The following is a 26,516-nucleotide window of genomic DNA, read 5'->3' as shown; positions in this document are numbered from 1 at the left end:
GGAGCTGTTCTATGTTGGAGTTATTTTACCTGTTGTAAAATCATTCTTTTTGTTGTGACTGTTGTCCATTTGGTGGAGAAGTGAGTAAGCCAGGACTTCAGGTGTCTGTGCCGTGTGTCTAGCTACTGTGGTTTCGCGTGCATGTACGGAAGAGAAGGCTTGGGTTTGGGGGCTGGTCTTTAATGGCCATCTGGTTTGCTTTTGCTTAACACATTTTTTGTTTCTGTTTTTGTTTTTTTGTTTTTTGTTTTTTTTTTTTACTGTTCTTTGAAATGTAGTAAGGCCCAGCCTGTACGGACAGGGCCTCAAGGAAGCAATCTACCCCTGAGCTGAGGCAGTCCCTTTCTGAGAGTCACTGAGCCCTTCTCTTTATTTCAACATCATCTCCTAGTCTGGAGGACAGGACCAGGAACGGAAGAAGACAAAGAGGCGGGGAGACTTGTATTCCATCCAGACCTCCCTCATCGTGGCTGCGCTCAAGAAAATGCTGCCCATTGGTCTGAACATGTGTACTCCAGGCGACCAGGAGCTCATCTCTCTTGCAAAGTCACGATACAGCTGTGTAAGCTGCCTGCGTGGTCGGGCTGGGTGCAGAGGAAAGGCTGAGGGGAGTGGATGGCATGCCTTCTCGAAAGCGGTCCAGGGGCCAGAGTGGGGTTTAAAAGGGACACACTTTCTAAGGCTGACTGGGAGACAGTAAAGTACGGTAAGTCGCCTTCGTGTCTCGCCTTCTGTTCTTCTCAGAAAGATCCCAGTCAAATTGTGCATTGATTATGCATACTTCCATACACATTATTTTGCATTTCCGCAGTGGTCCGTAGGAATAAAATTTCTCATCTTTCCACAGAGGGACACCGATGAAGAGGTCAAGGAACATCTGCGGAATAACCTCCACCTGCAGGAAAAGGTGATGCTTCATCTCTTGCAAGCACCATGCTGACTGGGGGGACCTGTCCTCTCACTCATGGTGTTGTTTGCCTATCTGACTATTAAGATAGTCTTGCTATGTAGCCCAGGCTAGCCTCAAAATTGAGACCCTCCTGCCTCAGCCTCCCAAGTGTTAAGATTACAAATGTATACCATGCCACATTTTGTTCACATTTTAAGATTTGTTCTAGAAACTGTTTAATTGCTGCAAATAAAAGGCAACAGCATGAGGATTGGGAGTTCAAGGCCAACGTTGGTAATGAGAGCAAGTTTGAGCAAGAAAAGCCCTGTCTCAAACAAAAACAAAAACAAAAACAAAACAAAACAAACAAAAAAGAAAATGCTAGGCTCTACAGCTATACCTTTAATTTCTGTTCTTTCCTTTGCTGTGGCAAAGAGGCCTCTAATAAATGTCACATTTCTAATGAACATTAGTCCACTGCAGGGGGTGTTTGAATTAAGTATCTGAATTTATTGACTGCAAGGTTTGCTGAACAGTGCCAGAGACACCTGGGAGGACATTTTAGCACCTGCCTCTCTGGAGAGAGCTTTTGAAAGAAAATAAATCTGTGCCATAGAGGGAAAAATCAGAAAAAGAGAGAGAATTTAAAGGCAACTTGATATTTCTCCAGTTCTGTACCTCTGAACAGCTCTGTTTCCAAGGTACATTATGCCCTGGCACGAGAATAAAGAAAAACAAAAGTACCGATTCTTTCCTCCTAAATGTATAACAATGCTAGATAAGATACTCTAGGAAAAAAAATCCTAAGGGCCAAAACCTAAGAAGCTCAAAATCTTAACAGTGAGGTTGTTAGAGGGCGGGCACCAGAGATGACCACCCAGACACAGAGTACTTGCAATTGAAAGTCTTTATTCCAGTCAGCTGCAATACCCAAATGTTTAGAAGACCTAGGGGTGGTCCTGAGTGCCCAGACACAGGGTTTTTAAAAGCAAAACCACATTCTGGCATCTGTCTCAGCTGCTACAAGGAGCCTTGGAAAACAAGCAATTTGAAGCAAGCAGTGGTTGCTGGAGGGGGTTCCACACAAACAGGCAGCTTAACAGAAGCTAAGATGTTATGGAGGACATCCTGACCTTTGGTTCCTAAAATAGAGTTGAGTAGTTGTCCCTGGGATCCTTTGTCAAGGAGATCAAATTCCAGTTAATGCTGAAATGTCCTCAGCAAGAACACCAGGTGGAGGCACCTTTGTACCATCACAGGGGGAAGCCTGCCTCCTGGAGAGAACTCTGGGAGCTTCAGTCAGATGCTTGCCTTAGGGCTGGAGCTTTAGCAACTTTAAAGGAAGAGGAATATAGGATTGATTGCCTATCCTGTGGTAAATGCGAGCTGTAAGACTTGAACAAAATTAGCCTTGAGCCAGAGAAAGAGTGAATCTTCTTCAGAGACATCAGTGAAACCACTTGGAGGGTCTCTACTTACTAAATGTGGGAGGAAAGCAAATAAATACAACCGTTCCTCAAAATGAACTGAGAAGATTCAAAGCATGTAAGAAAATGTTCCAAGTAACTCAAGCAATAAAAACTAACAGAAAGGAATTTAAATGCAATACAAATACATTAAACAAAACAAAACAAAACAAAACTAGCCAGACAAATGAAGTAATAGAATCCACAATAAAATAAAATCATCATCATCACCATCATCATCATCATCAGAATGTTGTTTTTAAAAAGGAGGTAAATGGGCTTGATTTTAAAAAGATAGTATAAGAATTATACAAATACACAGTCTTGAAATGTAAATTTTAATCTATAGGCACAAGATACAAGGTAGGCATAGCTAAACACAGAATTGAGAAATTGGAAGATTGCTTTATGGGAATCATTCAAAGAGACAAAGGGATGGGGAATATGAAGTTAATATATAGCATCTATATGCTGTAGGCTATAAGAAAGGAGTGGGGCTGGAGAGATGGCTCAGCAGTGAGGAGCACCTGCTGCTCTTCCAGAAGACTCAAGTTTAGTTCCCAGCACCCCCATCAGGCAGCTCACAACTCCAGGAAATCCAGCACCTCTTCTGGCATCCACAAGCACCCTGACATATGTGTCATATACTCACAGGGTTTATGCATGTATACATTTTAAATATGAAAAATATCTGAAATGTGAGATATAATATGAAATATGCACCACACAACAGACACGATATGAGGAAGAAGTGGGGGGGGGGGGTCCTCCCCAGAGAGACAGAAACAGAGACATAGAAAGAGAGGAAAAGGGAAACAAGAAAGAGAGACACCAGGAGGGCTTGTCCCTTTATATACTCCTGGGCAAGGGCACACCCAGTGGCAGGTAGGTAGTGACATCATAGGTTGCTAGGCAGACTGGGGCAGAATTCTAACAATACATAAATACCAACACACACACACACACATATATATGGGAAGGAGGGAAGAGAAAGGGGGGAAGAGAAAGGTAAATATAATAAAAATGCATCTTATCATATGGAACCCTGGGAGGACTAAAGTATTTCTTAGCACAAGAGGTATGAAAACCCACTCATCTCATGGCTGTGCTTCAACTTTCAGTCTGATGACCCAGCTGTGAAATGGCAACTGAACCTCTACAAAGATGTTCTGAAGAATGAAGAACCTTCTGATCCGGAGAAGACAGTGGAGCGAGTGCAGAGGATTTCAGCGGCTCTCTTCCACCTGGAGCAGGTCTGCAGGTTTGCCGTGAGGAGTGTGCGCGCGCAAAAAAAAAGTTCTTCCCTGCCCTCGGTTCTCAATTACAAGGACCATCAAAGGTCATCCCACATCACCCCCACGTGCTGCCTGCTGCCTCATAGATGTTTCCCCTTAGCGTTCCCTTGGGCTGTCTGCAAGTTCTTGCTATGAGTTCAAAAGACCTATTTCAATTCTTTGCCATTTGTAAAACAGCAATAAGTGTCTAGTGACATTTGGGAAAATGAAGAAAACACAGGACTTTCACACAATATGACCACTGGGGACATTTTTGCTAACTTCAGTTGCAGAGTTAAGATGTCTGTGCTACTCAGTCTGCCACTCAGACTGGCCTACTGTGTACCTACTTAATGCAATTTCTTCTTAGGTGGAACAGCCTTTGAGGTCCAAAAAGGCTGTATGGCACAAACTGTTGTCAAAGCAACGGAAACGGGCAGTGGTGGCCTGTTTCAGGATGGCTCCCCTCTACAATCTGCCCAGGTAAGTACTCAGTCAAGTCTTTCTGGCAGGTGAGCCAGAGGTAGGAATTAAGGTGTCTTCCCACAGCTGAGCTCTGTTAAGGTCCTAACAAATAGAAGCTGGGGTCCTTGGCTCATGGTGACTTGCAGACTACACTGTGTAATGGTTGCCTAAGCAATCAAGGTTAGTATGCAAGCAGGTGAGAGTACCTCCTCGTGGGCCTCAACAGCTACCCACCACACCTCAAGGCTCTCAGCTTTTGCGGAGATAGGCGTTTTTGTGAGAACATAAAGGCTTCTGGGAAAGGGGAGCTGTTTACTAAACTGCCTTAGCCCAAGTTTCATCAAAAAGTAAAGCAATATTTCCCTGTTCAGGCACTAGGTGATATGACAAAATTTACTGTTCTTTACCAGAGGCAAAAATGCAACCTGAGCATCTTTCATCACAGTGTATTTACTATGGAGGTGAAGAAAGGGGTGGCTAGATTACATGCCTGTGATCCCAGATCTCAGGAGGTGGACAAAGCTCCTGAATGAATGTAGCCTAGACTATAGAGCCAGTCCTTATTTAAAACAAAACAAAACAACAAAAAAACAAACAAACAAGAAGAAGAAGAAGTTGAAGAAGAAGAAGAAGAAGAAGAAGAAGAAGAAGAAGAAGAAGAAGAAGAAGAAGAAGAAGAAGAAGAAGAAGAAGAAGAAGAAGAAGAAGAAGAAGAAGAAGAAGAAGAAGAAGAAGAAGAAGAGGAAGAAGAAGAAGAAAGGCTAGAGATACCCAAAGAGGCTAGTCAGAAGCACAATGTGTTTATCTTGGCCTTTTGAACTTTGAAGTAAAAATTATGTGAAGTGTTTGGGTTTTTTGTTTTTGTTTTTGTTTTGCAAACTGTGTAGCATGTCTTCTGTGAACATAGAAAAGGGAATCTGTGTTAGTCATATTTCCATTACCACAAAATACCTGAGGCAAATTAACTTAAAAGGAAGAAAGGTTTATTTTAGTTCATGGTTTCAGAGGTTTTAGTCCATGGTCCCTTAGTGCCATCATTTTCCGTCTATTGTGAGGTAGAGCATCATGGAGGTGAGTGTGTGGTGCATGAGAGCAAAGTTTCTTGCCTTACAGAGACAAGGAACCAGGAAGAGGGAGTAAAACAATGCCCTAGTATCCCCTTCAGGAGTGCGTCCCAGTGGTCTTGCCTCCTACTACTAGACCTCAGCTTCTAAAGGGTCTACCACCTCTCAGTAACAGCAGAGACTGACAACCAAGCCTTCAATGAATGACCTTTGGAGGGCGTTGAGGATCTACACCATAGTAAAATCAGTAAGAGGCAGGGCCTGTATTGACCACTAGGACTGCCTCTGCATATCTGGTGATAGGTGACTTTTTCCTTCTGAAGGCAGACTGGAAAGTAGATGAGGGCAGGTCTGAAATCAATTGGCAGACCTTTGATTTATCAACTTCCAAATCTGGGAACAGCCTCACTTGATCATGGAAAACAATTGACTTGGACAAGAGCATCCTGAATCCTATACATCTGCATGCTTCTTAGAAGATGAGGCGAGGGATTATCCTGTGCTTGGCCTTTGCTTTCATCAAAGGGTGGGTCTTGGCCCTCATTTATCCAGAATATTCCATACCTTGCCTTAAACTGAGCAAGTCTTCCGATTTAGGGTCTTTGAAAATGGGGAAAGTTCAGCTTCTAAGCTAATACCTGCTCCACAGGGCCCCTCCCAAAAACATAGATTTGTTTTATTTGGAGGGGAATGAAGCAACACTGGATCAAATAGAATTCATGAATAAAAACATGAAAATGGAAATCAGTCATAGGGACAGAGGATACTAAAGTCCTGATGAAAAAGTGAAGTTGATATTCATTTAAAATTGTAGAAGTGAGCTAGGCAGTGATGGCACACACCTTTAATCCCAGCACTTGGGAGGAAGAAGCAGGCAGATCTCCATGAGTTCGAGGCCAGCCTGTTCTACAAAGCGAGTTCCAGGACAGCCAGGATCTAAAGCTACCTGTCTAGGGCCAGGCAAGCCAGGCAGAAGTCATCTGTCTCAAAAGCAAGCCTTTTCCCCCCAATGATGTTGGTACCATCCCTCCTATGTGGGTGCTCCTTCAGCATGCCTACATATACCTGTATATGGCAGAATATGTTCAAGAGAATCCTGTAAGGAGGCTTGCTGTCCTTAAGCCAGCTGCTCTAGAACAGTCACTGGCAGCAGCAGCAGGGGCTAGGGATGGGGTGCTCTCTAGCATGCAGGACAATGAGTTGATTTCATAGCAATAAGCTCATAGAGGAAGTGACAGGGAAAGAAGCTCCTCTTTTCTCCCTTGTGATGGCCTCAGCTCCAGGGAATCTTCCAGACTAAAGGACAAAAGGGGTTTATCTGGTTAGAGAGACATTGTTTATCTGGTGTTGGTATTTAAAAGAAAAACCTGTATGCTTTTCTTCAGACACAAAATTAACAATTTCTTCCTGATCACCTTTCAACGTGTTTGGCTGGAAAAGGTTAATGAAAAAACTCAGTATGACAGACTAATACCCATTTTAATGGTAACGTAACCTGAAGGACGCAAGTTCATTCTTTGCATATGCCTCTGTTCTTGGCCATGACTTAATGGTGCCATAAGAATACACGTTTGTACAACTTCTTTTTAAAGTAAAATTCTGATTGGTCAGACTTTAATGGGAGACAGCAAGGTTTTGATTCTACCAAAGCATTTAATGGCCATTCTTGTCTTTTTTCTTCATCTGCATCCTATCTTGACACTACTTTCACATTTAGCTGTGCTTCTGTGGCTGACTTTCCGAGAAGTCAATCCTGGATGACAGGGCGTGGCATGAGCATAGCCAGGATCTCAGAGGCACGCAGGAGGCATGCCCATGGTATAGCATGCCCAGGTCTTGCCTTCCTAAGTAAATGTTGGATCCTCTTACAGAGGTGTTCCTGGGGTATGGGGAGGTGGGAGCTGCAATTAAAGATGTATTTTGTCTGACACTAAACTACAACATGATTTGAATTGTATTCTCTGGACAGATGACCCATCTAAACAAATGACTAAACTGCCATCGGAAGCAAATCTTTTCCAGCTTGATCTATTAGATATTTCTCACTAGAATAGCAATGTGATGAAGACCCAGTAAAACTAAATGGGGATGCTGTCTCTTGCTGTGGCTGTGGTACCCAGCAGCTATTCCTGTATTTATGAATTACCTAGTTATAGGGTACAGTATGAGTTACTGACTGGCCTGACCAATCAGAAGATGAGAATTGTACAAAAAGTCTGTCCTGCTTACTAACCACTAACCACCCAAACTAAAATAACGAGTCCCAGAGACTGTCTTGACTCCCCTCTCACCCCTTCCACTCAGGCACCGCTCTATTAACCTCTTCCTCCATGGCTATCAGAGATTTTGGATAGAAACAGAGGCGTATTCCTTTGAAGAGAAACTAGTACAGGACCTGGCTGTAAGTACTGAATGAACTGGAAGCAGATATGGGTGTAAATGGGTTTGATTTTTGTGTTTGGGCTTGTGTACATTGTGAGCGTCAGGCATTGACAGAGAATGCGTGTGGTGTATCAATTTGAAAAGCACTAACTGTGTAAATTCTCAGGGCAATGCTGCCAATGGTCCTAAGAGCCAGAGGATGACATTTCAATTAGAGGTGCTGATAATATCCTCGTGCCTGTCTCTACCATCATTATCAACTAACATGTCTTGGGGAGTTCATGCCAAGTTAAGTTTTGAGCACCATTGGTTGCAGGAGGTCCCCCTGTCCTGTTTACCTCCTGCTAGGACCCCACGTCCAGAATAATAGCTCTGCTTTGGAGAAGACCCATCTATATAACCCTCTTTCCTGTACCTCTCGTTTCTGTGCTGGTCCTTCAAAAATCTGACATGCACTGTCTCTAACAGACTTCATACTCTGAAACCCCTTGAAGTAGAACCCAAAAGAATGGCCTCTTCCTGTCTGGGGGGAGCTCCCCTTCTGTTCTCTGGCCAGTGTGTACTTCTCTTTTCTCCTAACCACTCCAGTTTCTCATTTTTTCTTCTCATTTGCTCTCTGTACTAACCTTGTACTGTTTCTCATTCATTCTTTTCTGTCTTTCTCTTTCTGTCTTTCCCTACCTTCCTGTGTCTGTGTCCCCTCCTACTTTCTTTTTTTTTTTTTTCTTAAACCTCTCTTCCTCATTTTCTTTCCCTTTGTTTTTATGCACCTTACTTTCCCCCCACATACTCCTGTTGGTGAGAAAGGCCTTGTCTTTGTTTTCCTAATTAGTGGGAAGCTGGCAGTGAGCAGCATCTTAGCTCTCTACTGCTGAAGCAATCGCACAGCCTGTGTAGTTCTCACCAATTCACCAACTACCACCCACCCTACTGACTTGGCCTCTGCCAGAAAATTTTACTGTTGCCACTAACATCAGTTGCTTGTTCCCTTTCTATAAAAACAGAGAAGTGACTTAAGAAGAGGAGAGCAAGTCTCATCACTCCTAGAAAGCAGCTTTTTACAACTATGCAAATTTTAGAATATAGTGTGAAGCTAAAACAAAGAGACATATCTTTAATTTGTTAGGTCTAGAATAATACAACTGGACCCCCACACAGCCCCAAGATTTGTGACTTTTCCTCACCTCTGTCTCTAGCCTGCCCTCTAGAAGAAATTCCATATATATTGTCTAGAGGGACTCAGTTTCAAAAGTGACAGCAAGATTTCCCTCCTGAACTGGGGTGCCCACAGCTTGCATGGGAAATCTGCTGATTGGAGTCTGTAGCTCCTGTCCTGTGGTCAGCCATTTGCTCTCTTTCATTTCTTTTAATTTAAAATTGGAATGTGTCTTTGACTGGCTGAGGGAAATCTATATGTCTATCCCAACCTTGCATCCTTAGGACTCTTGCCCTGAAATATGCATCTGGTAAAGTGTTTCCTGTCTCCGGCCTCTTCTGATGCCCTCCGTGCCTGCGCTTTGCCTTCTCTTCATCCGCATGCGGTTGTGTGGTGTGTGCTGGATTCTGCACCTAAACTCTGTCTGTGTTACTCTGTGTAGAAATCACCCAGGGTTGAAGAGGAGGAAGAGGAAGAGGCAGAAAAGCAACCTGACCCACTTCACCAGATCATTCTGTATTTTAGCCGCAATGCGCTCACAGAGAGAAGGTAAGCATCACTCTCCCTATAAGCCAGGGCCAATGCTCAGTCATATCTGCCCCTCTTGTGGTCAGCAGAAAGTGGAAAGAATTTCAAAACTGAGAAATTCAAAACTGTTCACAGCCTACCCTGCTAAATATTTCCTCCATTATTTCCAGCAAATTGGAAGACGACCCTTTGTACACCTCCTATTCCAGCATGATGGCCAAGGTACACCTGGGTTTTCAGCACTTTGTCGCAATCTGTCTCTCTCTAAGACCTCTGTGGGCATGTAAAATTGTCATGTGAGCAAGAGGGCTGGTGATTGGTCACATCACAGGTTCTAGGCATCACACAATTGATGCACCATAAGGGTGACCCCTTGAGACTTTGTAGAAATAGTGGCTGCTGGGGCTGGATTCATGGGCCAGCTCTAAGACTGGCTACATGGGGCCTAGGAACACAGACTCTTCATCTTCAGTGATCAGGAATGCTCCCATACTTCAATCCATGTGCAGACAAAGGAAAGAGGCTGGACACTAGAAAAAGGTTCTAGTGTCCTAGAAGGAGCCACAGTAAGTAGAGGAATGCCACCCAGACATTTCACAAACTCTGGAATGCTGAATATACACAAGGAAACTGTATCAAACAGAAAAACATTCAGGGAGAGATGGATGTTGGCAAACAGGAACTTACAGCCACAATACAAAGAGACAATTTAAGGTTTGCATCCTAGGTAGCCCAGTCTTACTACCATGGCCCTCATAACTGTCTCATCAGGGACTACTCCTTGCATTCCTTGCTTCTCATTTACGTCAGAACTTTTCCAGAGAAGGGAGTTCATATCAGTACTCAAAACAGGTCACTGTTGGCTATGTGAGCTCTGTGTTCTATCTTGTTCCTTAACCCCTTAGTAACTGCAGAAATGGCACTTAAGTAGAATGTTACTGTGTGTGCCATGATCCAAATGTTCCTAGTTTTACAAGGTTCTGAGATCTGGAGGGGTCTACAAATGATAGCCTGTCCCCTGCCCTTGTGAAATATTGTAGAAGAGCTGTGCTCATGAGACCAAACTATAACATGGGTTTCTGTCTCCTCCTTTTTCTGCTCCATGGAACCTAGAGCTGTCAGAATGGTGAGGATGAAGAAGAAGAGGAAGACAAGGAAAAAACATTTGAAGTGAGTTTTCATAAAGATTAGAACCAGAGTCCTTGCTGGCCTATAGGCTGGAACTTCCGAATGGTGACCACTATTTGCATATGAGTCTCATAGTACTGATGTATCAGCAAGTCTGGCCATGGCTCTGCTATCTGCCTGTGTGACTGACAAGCATCAGGCAACCTGCTCATCCACAGTGTCCACTCCCAACTAGATTGGTTCTGATGGGAAATGTTCTACTTCCCATATATTGTGGTAGCAAAACAATAGAAGGAGAAATTTAAACAACCAAAAATGAAAACTCAAGGACATTGGGATGATCTATACTAGGACTAAAAATACAAGTTGATAGTAGCATTTATTTCAAGGTAGTACAGAAGCCCAGAACTCCTTAAATTGCACAATTTTAGGTTCCTGTGTTCTTTGCTAGGCAAAGCACTCAAAAATATAATAAAAGTGAATGCAGGGAATTATAGTTCTGGTAACTGGCCGTGGCATAATGTGTTTGAAGCCGATTTAAATCTTGGCTTTCGGGAATCTCATCCTGGACATGCCTAGGAGGCAGCCAAGGAGGAACTTGTCTCCAGGAGAAAGCTTAGAGGTCATCAGATGGCCATTCAGGAGAGCCTAGACTAGCTGAGACAGTAGTGATGGACTGTCCAGACTGTGACCTGCAAGGCTTAGTTAGGTGTGTAAACCTCATCCTCACGCTAGGACCCTGAACACTAAGACTGAGAGGGTTCACTGGCTCTTTCTGCTCCTCTTCTCAATGTGGCCACATTAATTAAATCTCCTTTTTCTGCTCTTCACTATTAAAAAATAATATTCATAGGTTTCTTTATAATATCAAAGGCAGAAATGCCATGTCACCTATTGGCGTAAAGAGTAGAAAACCAATCTTTAAAGAGAGAGTAATTATCAGTAGATCCTTTGGGGAAGCTATATTGTGTCTGGAAATAAAATTTAGAGGTTGGCTTTATCCAAAATTACATGTGTTGCCATTCCTAGGGTTCTAAAGGTTCGCTCTTGGCTTGCTTTACCACATTGTATTTACCAAGGGGAACATGGACAGAAGGTAGGAATGAGTATACTGCAGGGGCTGAGAGCAAATCTTTCTATATGACTTCTTGTCCTAGGAGAAGGAAATGGAGAAGCAGAAAACACTTTATCAGCAAGCACGGCTACACGAGCGCGGGGCCGCAGAGATGGTCCTTCAGATGATAAGTGCCAGCAAAGGTGATGTCCCCGTTTCTAGGTAGACCCTAAGAGACTACTAGAGAGCTAGCGCACTGTGACCTGAAGTCACATTAGCGAGCTTCGAAAAAGCCCAGTAGGTATATAATTTCCCCCCTTTCCATTGATTCAATCGAATCTTCGCCCCCTGGCAGGTGAGATGAGCCCCATGGTGGTTGAGACGCTGAAGCTAGGGATTGCTATTCTGAATGGAGGCAATGCTGGTGTGCAACAGGTAATGTGGCATGGGGGGAGGGGAGCGTAGGGGGATGGTAACGCGTTCCTGGGCCACTTTTATTTGACAGTTCTCACTGATGAGGCTTAATTTGCTCCAGGAGGGCTACCCACAGTTGCTTGGCTGGTGTTTTTCCTTAGTGGCCAATTATGTCAGAGTAGCTGGGAACACAGGGGAAAAAAATAGACAGGAGTCTGCATGCAAGTGTGTACTTAATAAAGAGGTGGTTGGTTTTTGTTTGTTTGTTTGTTTGTTTTTAAATCTGGAATTAAAGGAGCAAAACATTGCATTTTTCCCTCAGCGTTCTTGCAGAACTGTAAATACTCAGAGGCTGTTTCTGTGGCCTCTGGTGTTTATTTCATCCCTTTAGCCTGTGAGCTGCTTGACCATGAGGAACCACAGGACTAATTCACTACCCGCTATTCATTCACTTATTCCTTAATCATTAAACAGTTGTTTACTGATTGCTGACAATGTCTCGCTCTGCAGTAAAAGCTGAAGTCATTTACAGTGAGCAATGCAAATAAATTATGTGAGAAGCTCAGGCTGAGGGGGATTTTGAGCTCATGGCAAGGGTTGGAGATGCAGCTCAGTGGCAAAGCACTTGCTTAGCTCAAATATTCAGTTTCTCAGACTACAAAGTGAAGTACCAAAACCTTCTATATCAAAGCTTACATTCCAGCGAGGATAAAATGAGACAGTCAGTATGGATAGCTGCTGCTCATTCAGTGTCTGAACTGCAGCTAGTTGCAGAAGGTGAGACATGCGTGATTATCCCTTGAGGCAGCGGCTCTCAACCTGTGGTAGTTCGAGACCCCGCAGAGGGTTCTGATACCTGTGGTGGTTCGAGACCCCCAGAGGGGTCACACATCAGACACTTACATTACAGTACATACCAGTGGCAATGAAAATAATTTTATGGTTGAGGATCACAGCATTAGGAAGGTTGAGAGAACCACTTTGACCCGAAGCATCTCTGTGCAAAAGAACATGAAGTTCAAACAGAACTTTAATATTCATAAGTATAACCCGGAGCCTTTGAGAGCCCCTGAATCCAAAACCACCTTACATATGACATTTTCATAGTCTTTAAATCTTCGCAAGCAAATTTCTCATTAGGAGGTGTCATTTTTTTCCTGATGACTTTACTTTCTTCTTTCTTCATGACCACATATCAGCGAACTAGAAGCAAGGTCTTCTTTTAAATAAACAAATATTTTATGTTACACAAATTCCTCCATCCTAATAACAGACCACAGAGAGCAAAGTAAAAATGTCTGTGCTTTCAGCCAGGCCTGTTACTGGCCTAAGCTCTTGTTCCTGTAAACAACTCATAGAACGAGCAATTGAGAGTATACCTCAGCAACATCAAACAGTGCAATGTCACTATCCTGACACCTATTCCACATAGAAAAGACTTTAAACAATAAACCCACAAATGTCAAAAGTCTACTACACTGTGCTGAAATAGCAAAAATAATGAGCCTTTATACAGTAAAATCTCACTCCTCAAGTAGATGGCTTGACTCATGTATGTCTTTCCTTTCATTATTATTGTTACATAAATGTATTCATATGAGCTTATAAATACAACCTGCTGAGTCCACTTCGTGTTGCTCAAATGAATAGTTTTAGGGCTGACCAGTCAGTATTGGATAACCTACCCAGAGATTCATCCTTGGGGAAGATTGATACTCCCTCATCAATTGCCTGTAGTCATTAGTTACCTATAGGGCTTCATCTAGGAATGGGACCTTCTGAGACTCCCCCAAAGCAGATTGGCAAGACATCAGTAGTGTTATTGATCAGGCCTTGTTTAGACAACCTATTGCTGAGATGTCATGGCTGGAGCTTCCCTGGACTATAGAGAAGACAATCTCTGAGCTGACATCCTGGTCCTCTTGCTCTTACAATCTTTTGGCCTCTTTTGGGATGTTCCCTGAGCCTTGGGTGTAGAGGTTATATTTTCTTAACCACACCAGTAATTCTGATATGTGGCCTGGAGTCTGCTTTTGTATGCTTCTGTAGCAGGGGATTTGCCATCTCGCTATCGGAATTTGGAAGATCATCAGTTGTGACAGTTTTTATTGCTTAACTCTAAACTGTGTCTCCTTTGCAGAAAATGCTGGATTACTTAAAGGAGAAAAAAGATGCTGGATTCTTTCAAAGTCTTTCTGGTCTTATGCAGTCTTGCAGGTAAATATGGGGAAACACTCAGCATTCTTAAAACGTCACAATTCCAGAGAAAGGGGGTCAGAAGGAAGTACACGAAATCAGCTAGCTTACCATGGAATTGTTGGGAAGATTCCACGGCCACCTCCCTTAAAACCCAGGAGAGTAGGTATTGTTCCCTAGCCTTCAAGATTACATTCAAGGAACATTAAGAAAAGAAATCTTCTTTAGCCACAAGCATCCTTTCCAGTGCTGCGGTCTATCAGTCCTGTCCTCCCCCCCCCTTCCCCTTCCTCTCCCTCCCTCCCCTTCCTCTTCTTCTCCCTTCCTTTTTCCTTCCTTCCCCTCCCTTCTTTTTTCCTCCCCTCCTCACTTCTTCCTTCCCTCCATTTCTCTCTCCCTCTTTTCTTCCCTCACTCATTCCCTCCCCCCATCCCTTCCTTATGTTAGGCTATTTCCTGTGCTCAAGATATACCATAAGTTTTTCCTAAAACATGAATACCCCCCAACGTGAGACCAAATAAATAACAGCAAAGAGGGGAAATGCCTCCCTCTAACTGAAGGCTGTTTTCTTTAGACCCATGAGACAATGGGTAATCTTTTCCTCTAACACTTCTTTTTCCTCTTTTCCTCTAACACTCCTTCGAGTTGAATGAGTATTTGTAAGCATATATTTTGAGACATCTATTTTGACAAAGGTCCATCCTGGGGTGGGAACAAAATTTTGATACAGACTAAAAAGTAAAGTATTGAATTACCAGTTGATCTTACCAATTCGTATAAGCTACCCATCATGGTTGAACCCACTTTTGAATAAATATCCAAAAACCATAAAGCCACCACACTAGCTCATTTTTAAAATGACCCAACATACTTTCTAAGAAAAAGTGCCCTTCTCTAAACTTTCTATGTGTTGTGAATTATTTGAAATTCATTCTAAATAAAACCAAAGTTGCAATTACGTAGCTCATTTGCCTCTGAGTATCAAGACGTAAGATAGAGCATGCTGTCTACTGTTGGAAAACATGGAGGATGAATGCCCTTTCAGTAGACTTCATAATCTTACCAACCTTATTTTATTGGGTAAATATTGTACCTTGAGGCAACAAGGGTACTATCTGAGCTGCAGCATAATCCCTTGTTCTTGCTCTATAATTTTTTTGCATTAACAGTCTATTAGTTTATTGTTTCTCTCAGGAAAAGAGAATGTAATAGTAACAAGCCTGACTCCTTGAGGAAGAATAGAATAGCACCTGTGGACTCAGGGATGGAAAAATCAAGACAACTGAGTTCTACATTGCTCATGAAATCTCTGCTAGGTCTCTAAGAGTTCTCTCAGTCCCTACCGCACTTGAAACTGCTAAACTTGTTTATAATCCTTTTATAATGAAGCACAGAGGGACAAGTTACATACAGTTAATTGCCAGATGACTTCTCACAGAAGTTTTAAGACACATTAATGGGTTTGCTTATTTTACAAATAATATGTATTTGTAAAATAGTTAAGCAGTAGGAAAATTAAAACATTCCACATGGATGTTTAGGGATAAAAGTGAGACTTGGAAATGTATGCCAACAATTCAAAATCAAAGCTTTCCAAGCCCCTGTCACTGTGCTCTACTGTCAGCAGGAAGCAGTGAAAGACATTGATTATTTCACCCCTTATCCATTTACAAAAGGCTGAAATGGTGTGCTCCAGACTCAGGACAAACAGTGCCAGGTTCTCCTAATACTCCTTGGTCCCTATCTGCATCAGGACGTGGATGACATAGCCTGCCCTCTACTCTGAACTTTCAGGACAGAACTTTCCCTTCCCCTTCACTATACAATGTAAATATTTTATTGCTATTGCTTTTCTCTCTCTCTTTCCTCCTTACCTACATTTATATTCCTTAACTTAGCTTATATGAAAAACAATCCCCATTTTTTTAATTATAGGAGAAGGAAGGAATGTTAGGATCCTGCTTCCGTCTGCTTGCCTGTGATGTCACTGCCTGCTTCCCACTGGGCATGTCGCTGCTCAAGATGATAAAAGGCCAAACCCTCCTTGTGGCTCCCTCTCTCACCTCTCCTCCTCTCACCTCTCTCACCTCTCTCAGGCCTCTCTTCCCTCTTTTTATCTCTTACCTCTCCCTCCTCCTCTCTCTTCCTCTGTCTCTGTCTCTGTCTCTCTCTGGGGTACCCCTAAAGCCCCCTTTCCTTCTCTCCCCATGCTCATTTAATAAACTCCTCCACCTAAAAACAACAAGGTCCAAACATCCTTTCCTAGGTTCACTCCCCCCACTGCCCTACCCCCAGTGCAGTAAAATCCAAATAACATAATAACAGAGTAATTTGGGGTTTTTAACAGACTTTTTAAAATATAGCACAATCTGGGATAGGAAAAACAACAAAGCTATGGCTTGGAGAGATGTCAGAAGGGAGGGATAAGAGCCCTTGCAACTTTTGCAGAGGACATACATGGTGGCTCACACCTATCTATAACTCCAGTTGCAGAGGATCCAGTATACTCTTCCGACTTCCATGGGCACTGGGCATGTATATGGTATATAAACATACATAGAGGCTAAATGTTCATACACAAAAATAAATATTTTTATTAAAAAAAAACAAAAACAACAAAGGTAGAAGTAAAAATGTCACTGTTTTCTGTTTATAATTACCAAGTCATGACTCCATAAAAAGAAAGAAAAAGAATGTCAATGTCTTTCTAATCTTAGAGCCATCTCCTCTGAACACAAACAGAATTAATATTTAGAGTCTTCACAGGCTCAGCTGTACATTTCACTAAGAGCAATAAATGCCTTTATAAAACTTTATGCTCTAGGCATTTTTCAGATCAGAGAAGGAACTAAACTGTTAGAAAAACACAAGAATCTTTCCCTGAAAGTAATCTGATTCCATAGTGATCTCACGCCAGCCTGGGTGGTACTGGAGTTTCCTGCCTCAACCAAACTTAGCCAGGAAGCTAGAGGGGCAAGGGGACAAAAGCAAATGCCAACCTTTCATGAGTTTAGGAGCACCAAGGAGCACCACTGCACAGAAGCCTTAATCATAGCTGCTACTGGCTTTGGAACAAAGTGGGAACCATAAAAGGGTGTGGTCTCTGAAGTCTTCAGTGTGTCTAGTTCTCTCATTGTGATCTCGAGAGAAAGTAGCTAAAGGTGAGCATTGAGTGTAGTTTAAGAAAACTCAGAAAGAACTCATCTCTTCCTGATTTGGGAAGGCTTGCCAGGTCTTCATCCATTAAAAAAAAAGATTCAAACTGAACAATGATCTCCACCACTCTGCACATATGAGAAGGTCTCTGAACTATCACATCTACAAACCCAAAAGACCTCCAGGCTTTTACCCATGCTGTTATGTTGGTCCATTTATGATAATGAGACAAAATATTCTTAGTACATGCATTGACATTAAAAATCCATTTTCCCAGCATAACTGTTTAGCCCTGAACCTTGTTTTCTTTTGATTAAAAGTGTCCTTGATTTGAATGCATTTGAGAGGCAGAATAAAGCTGAAGGCCTGGGCATGGTTACAGAAGAAGGGACACGTAAGTAGCTAATGAATGCCAAGGTCATCCTCTTCCTGATTGAAATCTCAGCTCTTGCTGATCAGAGCCTTTGCATAGAATGTCTTTGTCTGCAAAGACTTGCTGCATTTGAGCAACACATCTCTTAGCTTTGCTAAGGCCAGCATCCAGGCTGGATGTGTTCATAGAGCTAGCAGTAATTGAAGAATGTCTCTTACAGTACTTATGGGTTTCTTACTTTGTATTTTCTCTTTTTCCTCTTATCACCAGTCATTGTTCGTGAGCGTGGTAAGTGTGAGTCTCTGCCCTGAGACCCTACCATGTATGCAAATCCCAACAGAGTGGATTTAATTGCCTTGGTACAGGCACAGCTTAGGTTGGGTGGTTGCATGTCAAGTTTAACCCAGCAGTTGATGTCTAATTAAAGAAGTGCCTTCCATCTGTAAAGCATGGGTTGCTATGGGCCGTGAGCCACTGCTGCTGTTGTCCTAGTTGTCCTCATTACAGATGTGCCTTGGGGCTAAACAGTTTACTGTTTGGACTGTTGTACTCTGTAGCCTTGGCTCCCAATTAATTCGATTTATCAACGTTAGTCCAAAGGTCCATTTCTGAACCATTTTGTCATTTTGGGCTTCATTTGCATTAGAAGGTGTAACTTGTTGAGAAGCCACGCAAATGCTGATGTGCATATTATGTTTTGAAGGTGAAAAGGTGCTCCAGAATGATGAATTCACACAAGATCTCTTTAGATTCCTACAGTTGCTTTGTGAAGGACATAACAGTGGTGAGTGGAAATAACTGAGTTGTCAAGGGAAAACGGCATTTATATGCACACTCGTCCTTCAGTTCAGTGGACTCCTCTTGACTCAACTAGTTGCTTTCTACTAGTTAGTTACTGTTCTGTTGCTGCAAAGAGACACCATGACCAAGGCAACTCTTTTTTTGGGACTTGCTTAAAGTTTTAGAGGGTTAGTCCATGATCATCATGGCGGTAAGCAAACGGGCATAGTGCTGGAGCAGTAGCTGAGAGTTTTACATCCTGATCCACAGGCAGCAGGCAGAGAGAGAGAGTGAGACTGGGCCTGGCATGGGCTTTTTAAACTTCAATGCCCACTCCTACATACACACCTCCTTCAACAAAACAACACTTCCTCCAACAAGGTCACGCCCTCCGATCCTTCCCAAACAGTTCACTAACTGGTCAACAGGCATCCAAACATATGAGTCATTCTCTAGGGATCATTCTCACTCAAGCCACCACACTATCCAAGGAATTAAATTCATCAGGTACTTAATAAAAGAGGCGATATAAAGTGACCATTAGACTTATGGCTACTATTGTTTAGTGTCACCAAAGCTAAATCACTCCCAGAGTCACCAGCCCTTTCATATCACCCATTGGGTCTCATCTTGTTTTAGCTGTCACCAGATCGGCAGCGCTCAGAGCAGAGCAGGAGCTGCAAAGCTCCAAATGTATTATCTGTGTGGGACTTGTGCCACATAGTATGCTACTTCTAAGCCCAGCTAAGAGGGCATGCCTGGATCCCTTTGGTATAATGGGCCTAGTTTCTGACCCAGCACTGCTGCTCTCAGACTTTCAGAACTTCCTGAGGACTCAGATGGGCAATACCACCACCGTGAACATCATCATCAGCACCGTGGACTACCTTCTGCGTCTGCAGGTGAGCTGGGGGACCTCAAGCAATGGTGCATCTCGCCTAAAGTTGCATGAGTGAACAAAGGCTATGTAGAGTATGAGACCCAGGATACAGGTGATCCTCAATGTAATTATATCTTGGTAAACCAACCATAAGCTGAAGACACATTTTATACACCTAGATACTGCATGTTATAGCTTAGTGAGATGATACACTATGCAGTGGCTATCAACCTGTGAGTTGTGATTCCTTTTGGAGGGTCAAATGACCCTTTCACAGATGTCACTAAAGATCATCAGAAATATATTTACATTATGGTTCATAACAGTAGCAAAATTACAGTTATGAAGTAGAAATAATTTTATGGTTGGCGGTCGCCACAACATGAGGAAGTGTATTAAAGGGCTGCAGCATTAAGAAGGTTGAGAACCACTGTCTTCATGTACCCACTGTAGCATTTTAGTGGTTTATTCTTAGGATTGCATGACTAACCTTGCATAACTACGGTTCATGGCTCCTGCCTAGCATTATGAGAGAACATGATATCATAAACTGTTAGCTAAGAAAACAATACTCAGAATTTCAAGTAAAATTTCAACTGAATCTGTCAGTTTCACAGCATTGTTAAGTTGAAAACTTATGCATTGGACTTGCATAAGTCAGGGAGTGTCGATATAGTCTGACCCTCATATTTAAGGGAGGTTTGAATTCCTAAAAGGCGTTCAAAGACAAAATGAGAGGACCCTTAACTATGAAAGTATCTGTTATAAAATGCTGGCTTATGTTAGTGTTGTCAGTGAAGACCCAACCATAGTAGCCAAGAAAGAATGATCAAATAACCTGTGAATAAGAAGGATTGTTTTGGCTGGGCGTGATGGTGCACATCTGTAATCCCAGCACTCAGGAGTGCACATCTGTAATCCCAGCACTCAGGAGTGCACATCTGTAATCCCAGCACTCCGGAGTGCACATCTGTAATCCCAGCACTCAGGAGTGCACATCGAGGCAGGCAGATCTCTGTGAGTTTGAGGTCCACCTAGTCTACAGAGTGAGTTCCAGGACAGCCAGGGCTTGTTACACAGAGAAACCCTGTCTTGAAAAACAAAACAAAACAAAAACCAAAAAGGGGGGATGGTTTTATGAGGGGAAAAATGCTTATGGCAAGAATGTGGTATGTTTTCACATTGTTAGTGTTGAGAAGTTGCCTGATTTTGTTCTTTAGCGGATTTTTCCTCCTGGTTTTACCACCAGAGTAATCTACTTAGGTTCCCTGTGGTCTAGTTCTCTCATCTATATGATAGGTAGGACACTTGCCTCAGAGTGCTGATGAGAACTGAGATGTTTGCTATACATAAATTACTGAGAACAGCATCTGTCGCTTATAGTGTTAGCTACTATTTCCTTGCTGTTGCTATGGTTATTTGGATAATAATCACTGTTATCTCTGGTGGTCATGGTCCACTTGGAATGTTGTACATCATAGTCTCCCAGATGCTAAAGGCTGTGTGTCTTCCTTATATGTTCTTCCCTGTAGACAAGTATATATGTCTGAAAGGCAGGTCTTAGGGACAGCTATCTCTGTCCATCTTCCCAGACTACCCATTTCCTGTCACAGCAGAGGTGTAGAGATATGGGATTACTCTGAATTCTTCCTGCCCATTAACTTTATCTTCCTTGAATTCAGTCAGAGAAATAATCAAACTCTACTGTTTGTTTTTAGGAGTCCATCAGCGATTTCTATTGGTACTATTCAGGAAAGGAAATCATTGATGAATCTGGACAACACAATTTCTCTAAAGCTCTGGCAGTCACCAAACAGATTTTTAATTCTCTTACAGAGTACATCCAGGTAGGTGCTAATAAGTGCAGAGTTGACAGAAAATGTGATATTTTTAACATTTTCATTTTCTATACTCTTTAAAGAGTACTTGGATGCACACAATGATTGGCCTATGTACTCAGTTCCAATACTGACATTATTTCTTATCTGGAAAAAGGAACCACTGCTACCCATGGTCTATGAGAAACTATAGTGTATGGTCCCCACTGGGATTAGTTCATGGTGTTGTCACACTTTCTTTTCATTTGTTTCATTACATGTGCTTCCTGCCAGGTGTGGTGGCACACGCCTTTGATCCCAGCACACGGGAGGCAGAGGCAAACAGATCTCTGTGAATTTGAGGGCAGCCTAGTATACAAAGCAAGTTCCAGAATAGCAAGGGCTCTCTTAGACAGAGAAACCCCAACTCAAAAACCAAACCAAAACAAGGCATTCTGTTTTCCTTTCTCAACTTACAACTTTCAATGAACAACAAAAGAAAAAATGTATTCAATGTAAAGTTCTTCAGTCTAAAATATCTAATGATGTATCAATACCTGATGTTCAGTAATCATGGAGATACAATTATAGAACAATGACATAAAACAGTATCCTAGTAGCGATGAAAATGGAAAAAACAAACAAACAAACAGAATCCAGCTTACCTATGACAGCATATGCCTATAATCCCAGGACTGGGGAGACTGAGGCAGAATGATCTTGAATGTAAAGCTGGTCTGGGCAACAGAGTGAGACTCTGTCCCAAAAATCAAATAAACAAGAACAAAAATCGAGAATCTTTGAGCTCTTAGTATGGAAGAAGTGATGTCAAGTCAGGAAATATTAAGTAGATTTCTCTGGGTGAATGTCTTAATGTGCTAGTATTCTTTCTCTCTATATAACAGTTTCTATTAATTTCCTACAACCGTTTGCCTACTGTGAGGAGAAAAGAATATTTTTAGGTATAACTGGATATCAGCCCTCTGGGATACAAGATTTTTTCGAAGCAGAGTTGTGACTTCATCTTAACTAGAAAACTCATGAATAAAGTATTTGCTCCTTTATTAATTGAACAAACCATTTAGCTTGTGTTCTCTCTGTACTTTCTGGGAAGAATATAAGATACTGTCTCTACCATGGAAGTGCCCACAGCACAGTTGAAAGTGCATGTACATGTTGAATAATATTTGACATGAGACGATCAAATATGATTTGAAACAGTCACTTGTGTCATGCACCAAACACGTAGAAATGGGATGGAGGATACTCTGAACAACATCCTGAGACTCAGAGTCAGACAACAAAGAAATAAAAGAAACCACACACATGTAAGAGTTCAGCGGAAGAGAAAGCTCTTTTAAACCCCAGGGATTTGTGTCATCAGACAGACATACAGGCTGCAGATAAATAAAGAAGGATGTATATTTGTCCTTTGGGAAAGCCATGGAGATAGGGTGGTGGAAGACTTCATAAGAAATAACGTCAACAATTCTATCAGTTTGCTACAACTGAAGAAGAAAGAAACGAGAACTGTTTCATCCCCTCATCATGTCCCATGATTTCCTTCCCTTCCCATTCTTTAAGTCAAGAATAAATCTCAGAACGTGACTCTTTTTTATATCATGGAGTTGAAACGTGTTCTGTGAAAAACATTAACTGAAGGATGAGGCAGGATGATCACAAGTACAGGACCTGCCTGGAGTAGAAGGCTGACTCAAGGCCAGCTTCGTTAAGAAGACCCCGTCTCCAAAGTTAGATAATTTTAAAGGGCTAAAGATATATCTCAATAGTAGAATTTCTGCCTGGTATGTGTGAGGCCCCAAGTTCAACCCCCAACACACACACACACACACACACACACACACACATGAGGGGAGGGAGGGAGGCAGGCAGGCAGGCAGGCAATTGGATTTTCATTCAATGTCCATATATATCACAAGGCAACTGGCTTATTCAAATTTCATTTTCACATAAAAATAAGTGCAAAACTTGGTGTACTACCTTAAAAATGTAGCAAAGTTCAACTGCATTAAAACTCATCAAAGATAGATAGATGTATTGTACCAAAATGAACTCAGTGGCTGCTGGGGACCAGAAACCCGGCATAGATAAACACTGACTCTGAAGCATGCTTGGGTGATTTGGGGAAGGAAGCAGCATTTCTTCCTCTCAACTGTCCCTTGGGACCCCTACTAAGACCTGTCCATTCTCAAGGTAATATGTGTATCCTTTTGAGATATTTCTTATCAAGGAGAAATTTGGAAATTGATTAAAGAATTTTTAAAAGGACTATGAAGGAGACTTAAGGAAGGCCATAAATAGGAAGGTTGTTATTATGGAAATACAAACTGGTAACTACATTTGGCATTGATAAAAAAGAAAAACTATTTGAGATGGTATTATATCTGAAGTTTAAGTTAGTAAGAAAATCCTAGAAGTAGTTTATCATAGGGATTATTACTGAGACTTTAAACCCTAACTAGTCAGCGGTTGCAGCACTTATGTGCACTTTTGCTTGAAAACAATAGGTAGATTACTCCTGGCTTTCATGCTATGTCTAGCGCCCTTCTTTTCCTTAGAAGACCTTTCAGGGAAAGAAATGAGTAACGAGAGGGTAGAGCAGTAGTTCTCAACCTGTGGGTTCTGAGCCCTTTCAGGGTTAAATGATCCTTTCACAGGGGTCACCTAAGACATTCAGAAAACACAGATATTTACACTACAATTCATAGCACTAGCAAAATTACAATTGTGAAGTAGCAATGAAAATAATTTTACGGCCTACAATCACTACAACATGGGGAACTGTATTAAAGGGTAGAATCATTTCGGAAGGTTGAGGACCACTGGCATAGAAGAATGCCCTTCAGATACTATATAAATAGTATTTAACTATTTTGTTAACTATATTCTTCATTCAGAAGCTAAAAGAAAATCACTGGGCTATGAAACCCCAGTTTTCCACCTAGATAGAATATCCTATAATTGGGAAGAATGAAGAATATCTTGGGAGAATATCAAACCATGAAATATATGAGTTTGAAAGTGCTGCTCTCAACCACATGCTCTCTCACACTTAACCCTGGGTCAAATGTCCTATGAGTAACTGGTGCTGTGGAATCAGGCTGTCTCCTCCCTACAGGGCCCTTGCATCGGGAACCAGCAGAGCCTGGCTCACAGTAGGCTGTGGGATGCAGTGGTTGGATTCCTCCACGTATTTGCTAACATGCAGATGAAGCTCTCTCAGGTACTGTGGCCTGTTCCGTTAATATTTCATTGCTGTGGAATGTCGGTTTAAATCTCACCCTTTGGACTTCCCCTTGTGGATGTGGCTGCTCAATCAAAGGCTGCAAAAGCCAAGCAGATTAGGTCTCATTCTTAAAACTGAGGACCAAAATGGGAAACAGCAATGAATGCTTTCAGGGGGGTCCCCAGAGGGGCTTTTGCATGAATGCAGCTTCTTCCTTCCTTGTGTCCCATCAACTTGTTATTTTGTAACTGCCTCAACACCCGCTCCCTGGTGCTAATCCCCCTGGCTTCCTTGTCACTGACTTCATTTTAGAATATGATACACCAACCTTTCTCACCTGTCAAATCTTGCATGTCCCTGACATCCACAAATGCCTCCCCTCCTGCTCCCCCTCCTTATCCATCTCTGCCTTTCCTTCTCCCCATCTCTCTGGCAAGATGAATCAGAATCACTTAGAGCATTTATGATGAGCAAATAAATGTAGCATATGTAGTAGCTGATTGCCTCTCTCCATGGCAACACACAAGGGAACACTTCAAGATGTGTTTCAGGCTGATTAGAGGGACATTTGCAGTGTTAATTTCAATGATGTACGTTTGGAATTTTCAAGGCTATCACACCTGCCTCCTCTCTTTTGGAATGTGCTGTTTAACCCTTCATATTTCCCCTTTTGACTCTGGCCTTTTGGGAAGAGAGTTCTGGGGGGAGTGCTAATTTGGCAGTAATGTGTCTGTGTCTTTGTCAACCATGGCAGTGTGGTGGAGAGGCTCTGGAGATGTGAGCCCTTACCCTGCCACCTCCTCATCAATGACTGTTTGGAAAGTTACTCCCCACTTCTGGCTTTGGGCTTCATCATCTATAAAATGTTCAGGTTGGAAGGAAGAACCTCTGAGGCCTCTTCTCAGCTCCGATAGTCTGTCCTGGTACCAGTTTTTAGTTTTGTTGTTGTTGTTGTTGTTGTTTTCAATATAGCTGTGATCTACAATAGGTAGAGAAAAATTCCTCAGAAAACTGAATGGCTAGGCAAAGAGTTATGCCTTTTCCAAGAGAGACTGAGAATTGATAAAAGAAGTGTGACTCAGAAAACAATTTTTTTTTTTTAAAGTTGACTTCAAGCTGGTGGTGTCTCCTGCCTGTAATACCAGCACTCAGGAGACAGAGGCAGATGGATCTCTGAGTTCGAAGCCAGCCTGGTCTACAGAATGTGTTCCAACACAGCCAGGGCTACACAGAGAAATCCTGTCTCGAAAAAGATGATAGATGATAGATGATAGATAGATAGATAGATAGATAGATAGATAGATAGATAGATATTGCTTTCAGATTATCCTTGCAAGCATCATTTTTTAATTTTAATTTCACCCTTAGATGAGCTCTTTGACATACCGTACTATATATGCCAAAGGGTTTGTGGCATAAATCTGGTTTTACAATACTCTACCTGTATTGCTTAAGTTAATACCAAGCAGAACATCAAAACCATCCATAGGAGTAGCTGTGCTTACCTATTACTTTAAGGACTCCGTGGTACCCTGATCACAACCAACTATAACTGGGGTGATCTAATGGAGAAGAAAAGGAGAATCTAGTCAGTAATCTAATGTTTCCTTAGTTGGATCACAACAATATCTCTATGAAGCTCACAATAGGTGGCTCTCCAGTATAGAAAACAACAGAATAAACTTGAGAAGGTACCTGAAGGCTCTTTGGTGGATGAGGATGTGTCTGCCGCATCTGGACCAAGAAGAATGCAATGGATCTCTGGTGGATGAGCTCCCTGTACTCCCAGGCAGTGGATATAAAGCACCTTCACTCACAGCAAGAAGGGAGCTCATTCCTGCCTTTGATGCAGCCTCCACCTGACCTTTCCAGAGCAGGCCCTCCTTGCTCACTGCCCTGGACTCTGTTGAGGGATCAGATAGCTCAGGGGTATCTCCTGTTTCTGTTCTAGGATTCCAGTCAGATCGAGCTGCTGAAGGAACTCTTGGATCTCCTTCAGGACATGGTGGTGATGCTTCTGTCCCTCCTGGAAGGTTGGGCTGTTTGCTATAACTAGGCATTCGAACAACTGTAATTGGTCTGAGCGCTAACCTTACTAATCACAGAGATTATCCTTCTGGCAGGACACTGATGTCTTAAGACATTGGGTGGAATTACAAATTTTCAGAAAGAAAAAAAAAAATGAGCGAGGGGCACATAGTCTGATGGACAAAGCCTGAAACCAACTCATTTGATGCCAATAGGAAA

General features: G+C 42.3%; 1 protein-coding gene across 1 annotated transcript in view; it reads left to right on the top strand.

The window, feature by feature from the left end:
- Ryr3 (ryanodine receptor 3) overlaps positions 1–26,516 on the top strand; it is a 532,014-nt gene that overhangs the window by 479,995 nt on the left and 25,503 nt on the right. The window contains 18 exon segments of the mRNA XM_051144331.1: positions 392–562; positions 848–907; positions 3,477–3,608; positions 4,000–4,112; positions 7,463–7,559; positions 9,139–9,245; positions 9,395–9,446; positions 10,338–10,394; positions 11,510–11,609; positions 11,762–11,841; positions 13,961–14,037; positions 17,493–17,566; positions 17,816–17,833; positions 18,249–18,329; positions 19,139–19,227; positions 20,924–21,052; positions 24,162–24,266; positions 26,221–26,302. Coding sequence (XP_051000288.1) covers positions 392–562; positions 848–907; positions 3,477–3,608; positions 4,000–4,112; positions 7,463–7,559; positions 9,139–9,245; positions 9,395–9,446; positions 10,338–10,394; positions 11,510–11,609; positions 11,762–11,841; positions 13,961–14,037; positions 17,493–17,566; positions 17,816–17,833; positions 18,249–18,329; positions 19,139–19,227; positions 20,924–21,052; positions 24,162–24,266; positions 26,221–26,302 — 1,624 coding nt within the window.

This window comes from Acomys russatus, chromosome 4 (genome assembly GCF_903995435.1).
Source record: "Acomys russatus chromosome 4, mAcoRus1.1, whole genome shotgun sequence".
In the NCBI taxonomy this organism is placed as follows: Eukaryota; Metazoa; Chordata; class Mammalia; order Rodentia; family Muridae; genus Acomys; species Acomys russatus.
This window is presented reverse-complemented; position numbering and strand designations above follow the sequence as displayed.